Source organism: Protopterus annectens, chromosome 7.part0 (assembly GCF_019279795.1).
Source record: "Protopterus annectens isolate FY-2018-M chromosome 7.part0, PAN1.0, whole genome shotgun sequence".
NCBI classification, from domain to species: domain Eukaryota; kingdom Metazoa; phylum Chordata; order Ceratodontiformes; family Protopteridae; genus Protopterus; species Protopterus annectens.
The window spans coordinates 1599260624-1599275509 of NC_056739.1; the positions used below are offsets into that span (position 1 = coordinate 1599260624).

At 36.3% G+C, this 14886-nt stretch overlaps 1 protein-coding gene across 2 annotated transcripts in view; it reads left to right on the plus strand.

Moving 5' to 3' along the window:
* The window catches only part of LOC122807141 (pyridoxal reductase, chloroplastic-like), a 298551-nt gene that overhangs the window by 60089 nt on the left and 223576 nt on the right, over window positions 1-14886 (plus strand). Inside the window, exons 1-2 of one of the 2 annotated variants that reach the window (XM_044078153.1) lie at window positions 6105-6185; window positions 7570-7598. In XM_044078153.1, the coding sequence (XP_043934088.1) occupies window positions 7592-7598 (7 nt within the window). In that variant the 5' untranslated portion in view covers window positions 6105-6185; window positions 7570-7591. Of the gene's footprint in view, window positions 1-6056; window positions 6186-7569; window positions 7599-14886 lie in introns of those variants that run through there. The other variant, XM_044078152.1, reaches the window with a different exon arrangement.

Here is a 14886-nt window from a genome sequence, read left to right on the forward strand (position 1 = left end):
ATTTCATTTTTTGATGTTAGCCAGAAATGCTCTTTGCAACACCTGCAATGTGCCCAGAATCGAGTCATGCAGTTCATACAGAGTTACATGTATTGGTAGCATGTCTAAATACAACTGCAGATTCTTTTTTTTTTTATTAGACCCATTGCTCCTTCTGCTGTTGTAGCTGCCTGTGTATCTGTCTACTACATTGTTCTTGTTAATGTCTGCAAGTCTTGCTATTTTGTGACTTTGTCTCTCTTTCTGTCTGTACGTCAGCCATTGTAATCACAAAATGTGAATGATCAGTACTACATTTGTTCTTTTTCATTGGACTGCTGTATCTGGTTTTCTCGCATCTGTTTTTTGAATTGTTGAATCCCCCAGGGCTCTGTGCTAGGCCCACTCCTTTCTGGCATCTACTCCTTGGGTGTCAAAGATGGTGATGAAGGCCTCTGACTACCCAAGTTTGTAGATGATTGCAAACTGGGAGAAGTTATTGAATCCCCTCAAGATAAGAACATCCTTCAGGAAGGTCTAATGCAGATAAACTCTTGGTGCCAAAGCCATGGCTTAAAACTCAGTGCAAAGAAATGCTTTCTATTACCTTTTAGGAAGTCTGCCACCCTGGATAACTACATAATCATAAAACATACTTAAATGTTGATTCACTAGTCAGGGATTGGGGAACCCGTGTAGATAGTAATGTAGTTTTCTACCAAGATCTTTCCAAGGTAGGAAGAAAATTCTTGTATGTTGCTCAACTTGTAAGCAAGAGCATGGCATCAGGCCCATCACAGAGTATAATGCCCCCTTCAGGATGTACCTGACCAGAAACATGCAGCAACTGGAAAATCCACAAAAGGTTCCTTTAAAAAGAATACAGGGAGTAAATACAGTGTCCTACTCTGATCACTTCAAAGTCCTGTCTTTTTTTACTTGATATCGTGCAGACTTGCGAGAGGTAATCTTTGCCTGGCATACAAGACAATCCTGGACCCTGTTTTTATGAATCTTCTGATTGGTGTTTGTTCTGCAGATGTGCAGAACTACTAGATTAAAAGACCTAAATTTTGCTTGCCAGATAAATAGGATGATTGAGAGACAAATATGTTTCTCAGAGAATTCCCATTCTCTGAAACAGGCTTTCTATCCATGAGAGGCAGAGTTCCTCCCCATCCCTATTTAAGCGCAACTTGGACCAAATGGAAATTCATCCCTGGTCTGGCTGCCATGTCTCTGATGGACTTAGGCAGGCAAAAAATTACCCCATCCCATAAATGAAATGCAAATCAAATTTGTGGGTCACATATGGGTTACACAACTATGCTTTTAAGGGCCCTAGTGGTCATTAGCCTAGTATGCACCTATGAATATATGAACCTATGTATGATTCCATGCTATATACACTTCATCATTCTCATAATGCTTGGTAGTTCATGCTTCTATTGCTTTTCGGCTACTTCTATATTATAGATAGTGCTTGCACAATCTGCAATGAAACAATTTTTTCACATTATTGTGCCTTTCAGTGTACAGGCCCTCTGCCATGAATGTATCACACCCAGCAACAAGGTGTGCATCTGTTTCCAATGCTTTTTTTACAGAACCTACATTTGTCTGTTTCTCCCACATGTTCATTGTGTAGTTTGTAAACCAGTGTAGTCCAATATAATGGGTTGCTGCTATTAACCTTTCATCCTTTGGTTTCATCTCACTCTCCTTAACCATTCCTGTATCAAACCCTGATCAGTATGAGGTTATTCCAGGAGATCTCTTTAAACATTTCTTTCCTTTTCATCTGATCTTCTCTGTGTATTCTTTATTTTGTTTCTTGGCACATTCAGTTCCTTCTGATTTTTGTCTGCTTCTAGTTTGATTTCCATTTCCACTTGACTCCTGAATGCTTTTGCTAAACTAAGCCAAGAGGTCGCCTTAGACTTCTTCTCTTCATGTTGTAAATTTCCACTATATTTGGATCTGATGAGGTCAGGAGATGTGTAGGCCTTCTCAATACTGTAGATCTATACGTGTCCTCAATTTCGAGGAAGCCCATACCTCCTTCAAAGCATGGTATATATAATCTTGGTATACACTGATTTTTATATGTCATTTGATAAGCGCAAAGCATTTTTTTCTTGTTTTTTGTCCATCTAATCCAATATCTTTTGAGGCCAGTCTGTTGTTTTGAAACTGCTAAATTAACCAATTTGTTCTTCCTGTTTTTATAACTTGCATTTTATACCAAGATATCAAGGCTGTTTTTGATATTCGTTTTAATCTTCCAAGGTATTCCAAACTGTGTCTTGCATTTGTTCTTGTTTTACTGCTGATCTTCAACAGTTCTGAAATATTTTTACACTACTTTCTGTTCAAGTTCCTTTATATCACATCACTGTCTCAGATTGATCTTTTCTTGGTTCTGCAACTTTCCTGCTTTAAACATTGCTTTTGCACATTTATCAAGACCAGATGTCAGTCTTGTATCATCTGCGAAAGTTTTAACCACTTGCAGTTTTGCTTTCAACTCCTAATTTAATGAACTATATGATTCTAAGTCGTCCACAAAAACTAATGAGAAAGCTTTAATCAAGTTTGATTTTGGGAGGCAAATTGTATCCAAGACCTAATCTATTAAGTTAACAGCTTATTGAGTTAAGGGCAAGACAAAACAGTAGCAGTGATAAAGAATCACTGTAGAATATCCCCTTTGAATTTTTATCCCTGGGATAATAATTTGCCCTTTGTCATAGGTTAATTGCAAAGTGGGCTGCCTTTGTTTCATTGTCACTATGATGTAATTTAATTGATCAATGTAGGATAAGCCCTCCTTTATCCGTGAATAGGGGATGCCGCCAAATCCTTTATTGTAATTTTATCTATGCCACACTTAGATTGTTCCCCTTTTTACAATTTTCCATTATGGCTTCATTTAGCAACAAATGATCATTTGTTCCATATGACTTTCTTTTTGTTAGCCTTTTGTTCTATTGCCATGATCGAGTTTTCTTCTAAATGATTGTAAACTCGGTTGACATAAATTCTAGTATATAGTTTGTACATTGTCAGAAGGCAAGTTACTGTCGTACAGTTCTTAGGATGGCTTACAGTTCACTGTTAAGGAGGAGTAACTATTTTCTTGTTAACCAGGTTGGTGACTGTTGTGATGGACATGTAAGTAGTTTTTACTTGAGGCTAAATCTTTGTGTAAAGATGTTAATAGTTTTAGCCCAAAGTTAGGTACTGGATCTTGGCCTGGGGTTTTCCACTTAGGAGCTTTCTTAATTTTGTTTCAGTTTCTTTGGCTGTTAGTTCATCCCATTTCATATTTTACACATTTGACCTCCTTACTGCTTCTTTTAATTTTTCTATCCATTCATTTGGATTGTTCCACAGGGTCTTCATAAATATTTTTCCAAAATGTGTCCATTTCTACTTTTTTGGTGGCGTTTCCTTGTGCTTTGTTTCCCAGTTCTCTGTAAAACATTTTGGATCAGCAATGAATTGCTTATTTTGTAGTTTTCCTTTATATTTATCCGCATATCTTATCAGCACAAGCAGAAAAAAGTATATCTTTAATTTATTATTTGCAATAGTGTATGATAGATACTGATTTTGTATGGTACTGCTTTTAGCATATCTATCTTTCTAAGTATTTTTGTTGATCTGTTCCCTCTTCCATATTCTTGTCAGTGACACTTTTTTATTGATGTTTGATGCTTCCATTATAGCATTTTATTTCTTCCCTTCCTTTCTGCATTTTTGTGATAAGACTTTATCTGTTGTTAGTTTAGCTGCACAATAATCTATCCTATTTACTTCTGTTATATCACACAAATTTCTGTTAATAGTCTTGATTACTGTATTTCTTTATTTTGGGTCTTATCTATTTTTTGTAATCTATTTATTTCATTGATCCTAATATGGCTCTCTGTTGCTATTAAATCAAGAAACTGTTCCTTAGATCACTTTCTTCTAAACTGAAGGCACATTCTTTGTTCTCTGCTCCTTGAGGGCATCCTATAGAAAGTTCTAGGGCGTCTTCCTGTGACATATCCTCTTTAGCTGCATCCTACGTCATCCATTGCTCCTTAGTGGCCCATCACTCCACAGCATTGCTTGCGTCAGAATTGCTTGCGTCAGAGTTGCCACTGTTTCCTGCTTCTTCCCTTGCTTTGTTACTCCAAATGAACTTTTGTACTAGTTTCCTACTGAAGGCCCCAGAGCATCATCATGTGGCTTGTGATCAAATGCCTCCCATTTCACCTGTTTCTCTTTTAATGTGGGGACTGTTTGTTCCATCATGCTGTGACATTACTCAAGTCGAACTTTCAGTATTAAATCTTTCACTTCACAGAGAATCCATAATTTCAACTTCTGTTTCTTACTTTCCATTTCTAATCCTCTTTTCTTCTTTCCCCCTTTGTTTTCTTATTTTTGTGTTGTGAAATTTTCCGTATCTGGGTGCTTTTACCTGTATTTCTTTTGAGATGTCTTCGGAGCTGCTTTTTTTGTATTCATTTGTTTGTCTTTCTCCTTAACATAAATATTGCACCATATCAGATCTCTTTTTCTTTACTACATCCATACTTCTTTTTTATACCTTTCAAAAATGTCTGGGTTTTTCGCCCTTCCTTTGTCGCTTATTTTTTCAGGTGGTCCAAAGTTTTTGTTTATGTAGTATTTTTCTTGGAGCTGTTGTACTAATGAACAGAATTTTTTATTTGAAGCTTTTGGCAGTTTTTATTGTGCAAATGTTTTTCTTTCTTCTAATTTCAATCTTAGTGTTTTGAATATCTTCTATCTATAAATTCTGGCGCTTCTTGCATAATAGTAACAATACATAATTTCTTCCATAGCCTCAATAGCCCACTCTGTTGTCTTTGTATCTCTTTTTTTGACCTATCAGTTTTTTGTGATTTTTGTGGACTTCACTTCCTTCTACAGCAGGGGGTCCATTCTCCCACTGAGCCTGGCCTAACCCCATTGTAGGAATGTCTCCATGTCTTGAGGATTCTACACTGCCATTTTTTCCAGTCCTGGCACATTGTGTATACTGGGATTGGGCACTTTTGTGTATCCTGACACTTGTGCACCCAGCTGTCTTTTATTTTTTAACCCTACCTTTCTCCATTATATATGCTATATAAAATACAGTCTATGTCAGTGTCATCTTGGTGAGATTTTGTGAAAACAGGTTCGACCATTGGAAGACTAAAGGGTAACTTTAATTCCAACAATTCTATTTTCCTTTTCTTGATGATTTAGTCATCTCTCCAGGGAGCCTGTGAGGAGATGCCAGTTAGCCTTTAGACATTTGTTTTGATAAGAAAAAGAATAGTGTAGATAAGGCTTGGCAACACAGAATAGTAAGGCAATATATGGGGCTACTAATTAAGGAAGTCTGGTAGAGCTAGCAAGAGTAGATATAACTGCTGGACTATAGTTAAGCATTATAAATATGCGAGAAACTGCTTCTTTCTTGTTGTGTGAGTTATTGTAGCTTTTTGTATGAGATGGAGGTAGAAGAGTCGATGGACTTACTGTGGTGTGATAGTAGTAGTATAGGAAATACTGTGACTACTTAATGGTTAACTGTATCATTCAAGTGACTCGCACACACAGCACCAACCTTACATCTTCCAAAATAAGGAACATTAGCCCTTATAATGTGGAGCAAATGGGCAAAATGTGCAACACGTACTAACAGCTTACTTACAACTTCAACTTGGTAGGTCATGGGATGGTTAAAATTTGCTGGTTTTACTTATAAAAAAGATCTTTAAGTGAATTAATATGATTCATTTCTATTTATCATGGATATCATTTAAAAAAAATTCTAACACCAAATGTGTAACAGACCATTTCAGTGTGGAACTTCGAGGAACATGAACTTTTTAAGACCCCAAATGTTCCTCGTAATGAGGTACACTTGAGAGGTATGCTCAAGCATACTAGTCCGCTTTCACTGTCTTTCCAGTGTAGTGCTACGACTTGCCACAGAATGAATAAAAATATAAATCAGTAGATGAAAGGTTTGTTTCCACTTTGTTTATGTTTAATTTCATTGTCTGCAGGTATTTACTTTTGAAACATGACACAGATACCAAAAGTACGTTTGAGAGGTGGACTGGAAATCTGTCGAATTTTGAATGGCTTGTGGCAAGTTTCAGGTGCACATGGGAAGATTGATCCTCATCAAGCAGGTGTGTGTTTGCTCAAGCATTATTATTTAAACAGCTGAATTCTGTTCAACTATGAGAAGAGACAGCAGTATATTACAAAAACTAGCATGCCTATCCTGTAACCGTTGACATTTCTTTGCCATATTGTTTCATGTTTGATGGTGCTATGTGATGGAAAATCTGTGGGCTGCATAAAGGGACCAATCAAGACCCCAAGGTCGTCCTCTTTTAGAAGGAATAAAAAATGGATATGCATGAATGTGTGTGTGCTTGTGTGTTTGGGTGGAGTGCTTAAGTTGTTAATTGAGCGGGACTACCTAGTGGTTGTGTGCAAATGTGTTTTTTTCCTCACAAAAAGTGTAGATAATAATACAACTACAGATAATATATAATGCAACTTTCTTGATAAGATTTGAAAACTTGTAAGAATACATTACTACGGTATTGAATGTCATGTCAGAATTTAGAAATATTTGAGGCAGACATAAAGTAGTTCTTCAAAGTAAATAGCCTGTTGATTCTCCAGTGTGGAATTTACTAGTTGGAAGGGCAGGGTAGTGGGAGAGAACTGGGATCATGCTTGCTGTTAGTGTGTGTGTGTGTGTGTGTGTGTGTGTGTGTGCGTATTTTTGTGTCTATGTGCACTTATTTATGCCTGTATATGTATATATTCTAACTACTTGAAACACTGATGGGCAGAACCTGAAGTTTAAATAGTGAAACTTGGGAAAAATGATGCCCTTTCTTAGAGACGGCACAGTTGTATGTATTGTTAACTAGGGGATGGTTACCAGAAAAGTATTTTCCAGAAGTACGTGAATATTAGTGCTCATGGTATATCAAACTGTTGGTTGAATCTGCTTCTTAGGAACTAGTTTTTGTAACGACATATATTTTAAGGTAATTCAAGGGGTATATGGAACTTTCTCAGGACTTAAATAGTTGCCATATATTGAAATCTGCATAATAGGATGTATGAATGCAGTAGTATGGCCCACTGCCTAAGTGCCTGCTTCATTTGGAAGTAACAAAATAGTTGAGAAATGCTGTGCAAGAAGGAATCTGCTTGGCCAGTGACATATATTTGTATGATCCCATCAACTCAGAAGCGGGTAACCTGTAGCTAAAGACAAACGTTTTTAGTAGGAAATTACAAGTAGAAGAAGAAAATGCAAGTTTGTTTACAAAAGAACAGACTGAGTGCAGAGTTTGAAAACTTTGAACTGTCAGCAACTATATTTTATTTGTAAATTGATGAGTGAAATTGGAATGATCTTGTGTTAAACGTCACTCAATATTTATGCAGCAGTGTGCTAGAACATACACTGTTGGTAGTGCAGGTACTAATATGACTTCTCAGGGGCATATGACAATATCTGCTGCATTTAAAGATTTTTTTTTACAGGAAAAGTATTAAATACAGAGAAATGGATGGTAAGTAACATTTGCTGATTGTTTTTCTTTTTGAACAACAAAGCTTTGCTGATTTCTTTTTTGACGTAATATTAAAAAACAGATGGTATTATAATTGTTTTCATATATTTTATATTTTCATATATTTTATATTTGTTTTAAATGCCTAAAACTAGTTTGTATGGGTGATAATGAAAATGTATAATTGAAAAAAATTAGTGTTTCTGTCATTGTAGTATAGTATTTGAACGATAACGCAGAGCTCCATAAAATTTTGGTACATTGACTGAGTTCTCAAACAAGCGATATATGAGGCTGCCAAACACACACACACACACACACACACACACACACACACACACACACACACACACACACACACACACACACACACACACACACACACACACACACACACACACTCACTCACTCACAAAAGGGGTAAGAATATTTATTGACAGACCTATCAAAAGGGTTGCATGTGTAAGATGCTTGTACTGTGCACAAACCCTAAAAAATATTTTAAGAGTTGTTCTTAACAATACTGATATACATTGACAACCAGAGTTTGATGGCATGTCTGCTTAAAAACAGTGTTGGAGTTGGAAAAAAAATAAGTATACACAGGAGATCAGTTGCATATATTCTGTATTTAAAATGCTATGAACCAAACGTTACAGAAACATTTTATTTCAGTGTGTGCAAAAACGTGTACCAGTATACAAACTAAAAGATTGTGTGTTATTATTATTATTATTATTATTATTAATAGTAATGATTATTAGAACACAACTTGCTCTTAGCTTGTCTCTTATTCCTGCCTACCTTGGTACATATTGTACAGTTTGTATCACTAAGAAATGAACTAGTCTGCTGACTTAATTTGTTTTTTTTCTGAGTCACTGCATTAAAGAAGCAGAACATCTTAACCCATTTAGCATGGTTTGGCAGTGCTGACTCATCCTGTGTTGTTTTTTGGCTGTATTTCACGGGTTCTGCTCATTCATCTCTTTAGTTCTTTTACCACACACAGAACAATTACTAAACTGTGTGTGAAGTGCTGATGTCATGTAGGACCTATTTGGACAGACTGTTTACATATTCTTTATCCAATATTATTGTCTTACTTTAGCTCCACTTCTTATCTGCAGCATTAATGTCACTCATTATAATTTACTAACAGTAACTGCATGAGACTGTAGGAATTAGTAGCTTTTACTATTTCTTAAACTTGTGTAGTGCAGTTTTTTTAAGGTTTTGAGTCTAGGTGAACCGAGTTCAACATCTCACTAGCTGAAACATCAGTAAGGAGGTGTGGCCAAAAGATGGTTGGTGCCGTTCAGCATATTAGCCATAGGATCCACCAGTAGACATGTGGTTGGGAAGGCTGTCAGGGTAAAGAAGGGACTTATTCATTGGTAGAAATAGATCTGATGAATAGTTTTTGACAAGCCAGTAGGAAAGCAGCTGCAGTAGTTTCTGAAAAAAAGGCCTGCAACTGGGAGGAGTTTGGAGGGGTGAACAACTTCTGACAACTCAGGAGGGGCAGGTAGCATATTTCCTAGGCTGTTCAGCTTGACTGTTGAAAGTCGGAGTTTAACTGGGAATGTTGTTGCTAGGCAGAAGGAATGCTCTGAGGAATTCCTAAATCCAATGGGCATGACCACCTCCAAAGACGCAGTGCCAGAACAGCAGATGATATTGTATCCAGTTTCATAGATATGGTCATTGTGGTGATTTCAGAACTTACAATGTGGTAAGAAAGCATTTCCTATGTGGCAGGGCTGCAGGAATAGATGAGATTCATTCAAAATGCAGAGAGTCCTCACTGTTATGTTTGACTTCCACTCTTGTTTCTTATGCTTTACCTGGGCCAGGGCATCTCATCAAGTGCCACCTCCTCAGTCTGTTGAGACCCAGTCTTTTACCTTTGACAGTCAACCCTGATTGTCTCAGGCCTTCTCACATGCTGTCCATCTATTACTTAGTTGGGTTTCTTCACATCCTTCTGCTTTTGTCTTGTCTCTGCTAGTCTGTTTTGCATCACCTTCTGCTGTCCTGCATATATGATCAAATCACAGTAGTCTTGATCTGCTTCAGCTTTTCAATAATTGGTGCAAGTTTGGCTTCTGCACTGATGTTATAATTTCTTCTTCTTTTGGGTGTTGGAATATACACTGTTGGACAACTTGTGCAGTTCATTCATCTTCATCACCTCAAGCTTTTTCAGCTGCTATGCTTTCAGCAGCACTGGTCACGCTGCTGTTTTCAGCACCTTACTTTTCATCTTTTTTGGTGGCTGCCATGCAGTTCCCCAACAGTGTGCTAGTTGAATGTACTACTTGTGATTCTAGCTTTGACCTGCTCATGTAGACGTCCCGTCTCCTCAATCACACCTCCCAGTTACTCAAAGCTGCTAGTTTCTGACATTTCCTTTCTGTCTTAATTTTGAGCTCCTTCTGATGTTCCCATTTATTGCTTTGGTTGCTGTCTTGTCTGCACTGTTTCATCCCATGTACCTTCAGTTTTGTTTCCCAGTCCCATCATTTCCTGAAATTCCTGTTCACAGTGCTTGCAGTGCCACATTGTTTGCATTCATCAGCTGTGTTGATCTGCCCCCCCTTCTATCCTGTTTGCTGATAAAGTCCCCTCTACCAGTATGAACAAAAGCTGGCTTAGAGCTTAACCCTAATGCACACCCACTCCCACCTTGAAACCCTATGTAAGTCTGAACATTGTCCATAGCCTGAACTAATTCTAGTAATGTTTCCAAGGTTTTGAACCATCACAGGATTGCCCAAATTGGGTTTCTTGGGGCCTTGCCATTTGCTTTCTTCAAGTAACAAATAAAAAGTCGATAAAATAGGAAACACACTGCTTTATTAAAAAAACTCAAGTAAGCACTTTTGTCTGTCTACCTTAGATCAGAGACTTTTTCAGACTGAGGTAACAATACATTAAACCTTTTTTAATTACAACAAGCATCACATGATTAAAAAGCCATGACTAAAGAACACAATTAGTGTTTTAACTTTTTCCTTTTTAAAAACATCACAAAATATTCCCGATTATTCAGGCTAAGTGGAAAGCAAGCATTCAGTTTTACTTGCCAACAGTATTCTAGCCACCCAAGCTCATCCTCAGGATTTAACACATTTTACACATTTTGTAAAGCTTCTACTACAACAAATTTAAATTCACCTCTACACACTCCATACTTATAATGCTTACTTAATGCATTCTTTTCATCTGCAGTTTGTATCCCATACTTATGCTCATAAATACTTTTATTCAGCTCACGTGTTGTTCTTCCTATATAAAATGACTTGCATGCCACACAGAAGACCAAATAAATCATATGTCTTGATTTGCAAGTGAATAACCCTTTAATACTTATCCTATTCTTCCCTAACTTTAAGTCTTCCGAATCTGTATATAAATAATTGCACGTTACAATTAAAACATTTGACCATTCCTTTTCTTTCTACTACTTTCATTAGGTTATTCAGTTTATCTTGAAGGAAATTTTTATAACTCTTGGCCTTCTTCTGTGTAAAAATCGGTTTATTCCCCTGTAATTCTTGTAATTTCAGGACAACCTCCAAAAAGTCCCCATTTTTTTGTAATATTTTTAATAGCACATGAATCTAAACTAGTATTTACTGGCATCACAGTTCTACTGATGTGAGCATTTTTCCTACTGGACCTCCCAAGATTATTATTTTTCCTTTGGTCAATTATTTGTAACATAGAGGACTTGATCACTTCTATAGGATAACCCCTGGTAGCCATTTTATTGCAAACATGTTCAGCCTTTTCTAAAAAAAAATCTTCATTTTTTTCTTGCTAAATTATTAATTCTAACTAATTGTCCTCTAATAACGTTAGTCTTTGTCTTCTTAGGATGCATACTACTGTAACATTGATACGTATATAGATCTACGTATATACGTAGAACGTAGATACTAATCTATTCACATCCTTAAAAATAGTTACATCCAAAAAATTGATTTCACTAGCACTAAATTGGCAGGTAAATTTTAAATAGGAACACACATTGCTGATATAATCAATAAACTTTCACAAAGTTTCTTCATTCCCTCTCCAAATTGAAAACACATCATCAATAAATCTAAACATTTTGACTATAGAATTCTTATATACACATTCTAATATATTCACAGTTTCCCAACCATACATAAAAATATTGGCATAGCTAGGGACCATTGCTGCTCCCATATCCCATAGCTACCCCATTAGTCTGACAATCGTCATAAAATGACAAAAAGTTATAACTTAAATAATATCTATTATTTCCAGTAACAGACTTGACTGTGTTGGCAGAAAATAACTTGGATCTTATTAATTCTATTCTAACAGTATCCATTCCCTCATTGTTTGGTATCATGGGGTAAAGTGACTTGATGTCTAACGGTTCTAACAAATCAATGTCAGTAACAGTAATGTTGTCAATCTTCTTTAAAAAAAATCAAAGGTTAATATATGTGCTGGTGTTTAGTATAACCTTTTGTAAATGTTTGTCGAGAAAGACAGATAAACTTTCTGTTTTACTATTCACGCTGGACACTATAGATCTTAATGGCAGATCATTTAAGTCTTTATGGACCTTTGGGATACCAATAATCCGACTAATTTTGGGATTCCCATTAGAAAAATACTTTCTCAGATTTTCATCAATTCTCCCAGTGCAAAATCATTCTTCAATGCATGAATCTATAAATGAATAACACTTCTTTATTTCATTTATAGTAACTTTCCTATAAAAATCTTTATCGGATAATAATTCACACATTTTACTAATATACATTTCTGTATCAAGTATTACCAATGCTCCCCCCTTATCAGCCTTAAGAACCAATATTTCTTCATTCTTAATAAGATTATTAAACAACCTTCTCTCTTCAGATGACAAATTATAATATTTAAATTCAGGTTTTCTGTCTAAAACATCGATAATTTGCATTTCACAGATATTTAAAAACACTTCTAATTCTTTCTTAAGTGGAGGGTTATATCTGCTAGGTTTAAAAAACTGGGATTTTTCTATTGTGTTATTTTAAAACATTAAATGAAAATTCAAACGCCTTACATAATCTCTAAAATTATTAATAATGTCCATTTTGTTCGCTCAATGGGCTGGTGCAAAATTCCAGCCCTTACTTAGGACCACACATTCTTTATTAGTTAGAACATAATTAGGTAAATTCAGTTTTAAAGCTGACAGTACCTAATTCCTCTTACTTTGTCCTCCTTTCTTCCATTTTTTTCTCTCTTGTCCTATCTTTTCAAACCTTTTTTGTTTTTGGAAAACCATCTCCTGAAGGGTTAGCCGTTATTTGGGCCCAAGTTCTCTCTCTTCCATCACTTCTCTGATAGACATTTATCGACTGCAAACTTCCAGCATTTTGAAATTCTTGCTGTCTTTGGAACTGTAATGAGTTGGAGTCTGCAGTCATGCCTTTGTTCATATTTCCACTAGTACTAGTGATGTTTGTTATTAACTCTCACACTGTCCGACGACACTGTTTGTCCTCTAACTTTCTGGTGTAAACGCTTGGATCTCCTCACACTATTAGTATCAGTTCTCATGGCATTGGCGACTAACATAATCACATCAGGCACTTCATTCTGCAAATGTAAGCTGTAAGTTAAAGCCACTCCCCGGCATATTCCTGGCATTCACGTTCAAATTTTTTTATTTTCCTCTTATGCAAAACGTCATTCAATTTAATCAGTTTATCTTGTATAGAGCACATTTTGCTCTCAATTATTAGCTGATGTCACCTCTTAATTTAGAGAAGTTCATACGAATTTTGCTGTTCAGTTCACCAATTGAAGTGTTGTTGAACACAACCTACACTTGCATATATTGCAAGCCTGCCTTTGTTTGATTTCCAACCACCTGTCAACCAAATTTTTAGGCAGGTTATTCCATATTGGTAATTTAGTCACTCTTAAACCTTTTGGCACCCTCTGTACTTTCAAACAGTTCTCAAAAAAAAAAATGATGTCCCACTGCAAAAGTTTGAGTTTCGTAAGGTCTTTTTCTAAATTAGCAAACATATCAGAGTGACTGACATTAATTATAATTGGTGCCTGTTTTTCATCATTATCTAACTGATCTGTTGGTGGTGCCTAACACCCAAGTAGAACTTCCTCACTTCTGGTACTGTTAATACCTCTTTCATTCTGCCACATTTATCATTGTATTCACATTTCCTTACCAGTTGGAGTGGCATTTCTTCAAGTAAGTGAATGCTTGGTTAGATATCTCCAGATTCTTCTCCACTGTTTGTATCATTGTGAACATTGAATCACTTGTACTACAGCCTTATCTGAATCTGAAATATCATTTAACCCCACATAGACCTAGCAGAATCTTGTCATTCCTCTTCATATTGCAAAAAGCTGTGGCATGTTTAGTTTAACATAAGCTAATTAGCAAATCATTTTATTCATGATAGACTTTTTAAATAAATTTGTCAGCTATGGGTGAGGTACTTCACGTATTACTTAATGCAACCTGTTCTGAGGTCACACAACCTCAGGGCAATGAAGTTTTTTCACTTAAATGTTCTGTTGGTTTTATGTAGTTCTCACAGAAATGGAGAGCTACCTTTCCAAACTCTAGCATGTTCACACCTGGAGAGCCATCAAGATGTTTGGAAGAGCATCCCATTTGGCAATAAGGGTAGGTTATCCTCCTCTGAGAAGAAGATTGCCTTAATACCAGGCATGAATTTATGGTTGCCTGAGAAGTCTTGGAGATTGAAGGGAGTCGTCAGGTTAGTTCTTTATATGATATGCAGACAAAGTATTTCCCAAATATGGGGAATGCATTGGGTAGGAAACTTATTGCATCAGCAAATGTTGCTAATCTAGCAGTGGAAATTAGGTCTTTGACTTTTGAGTGTTTGCGTTTGGTGAAGATAGAGAAGGTCAAGAAGCATCAAGTCTTAGCTGAATCCAGAAAAGCTCAACAAGCACAGTGTCTTGGCTTAATCCAGAAATATTTTAGGTAGGAATCATTGAGGCCTTTCAGGTTATTCAAGGTAAATTGTATAGATTCCAAAGGAAGTGTGATGTATTTGATGATGGATTTAAGGGAGGAGAATAGAGTGTTAAAAACATCTTTTGACCTGGATGAGATAAGCTATGCAAGGTAGAAGGATTTCTAACCATGACTTGGACATGATGTTCAAAACAGCACACTTTGTGTAGTTGCCTGTGTCTGTAATAAGAGTCTGCTTTGAAGGGGGGTACAGTGATGTGATAAAAGGAAGAAACT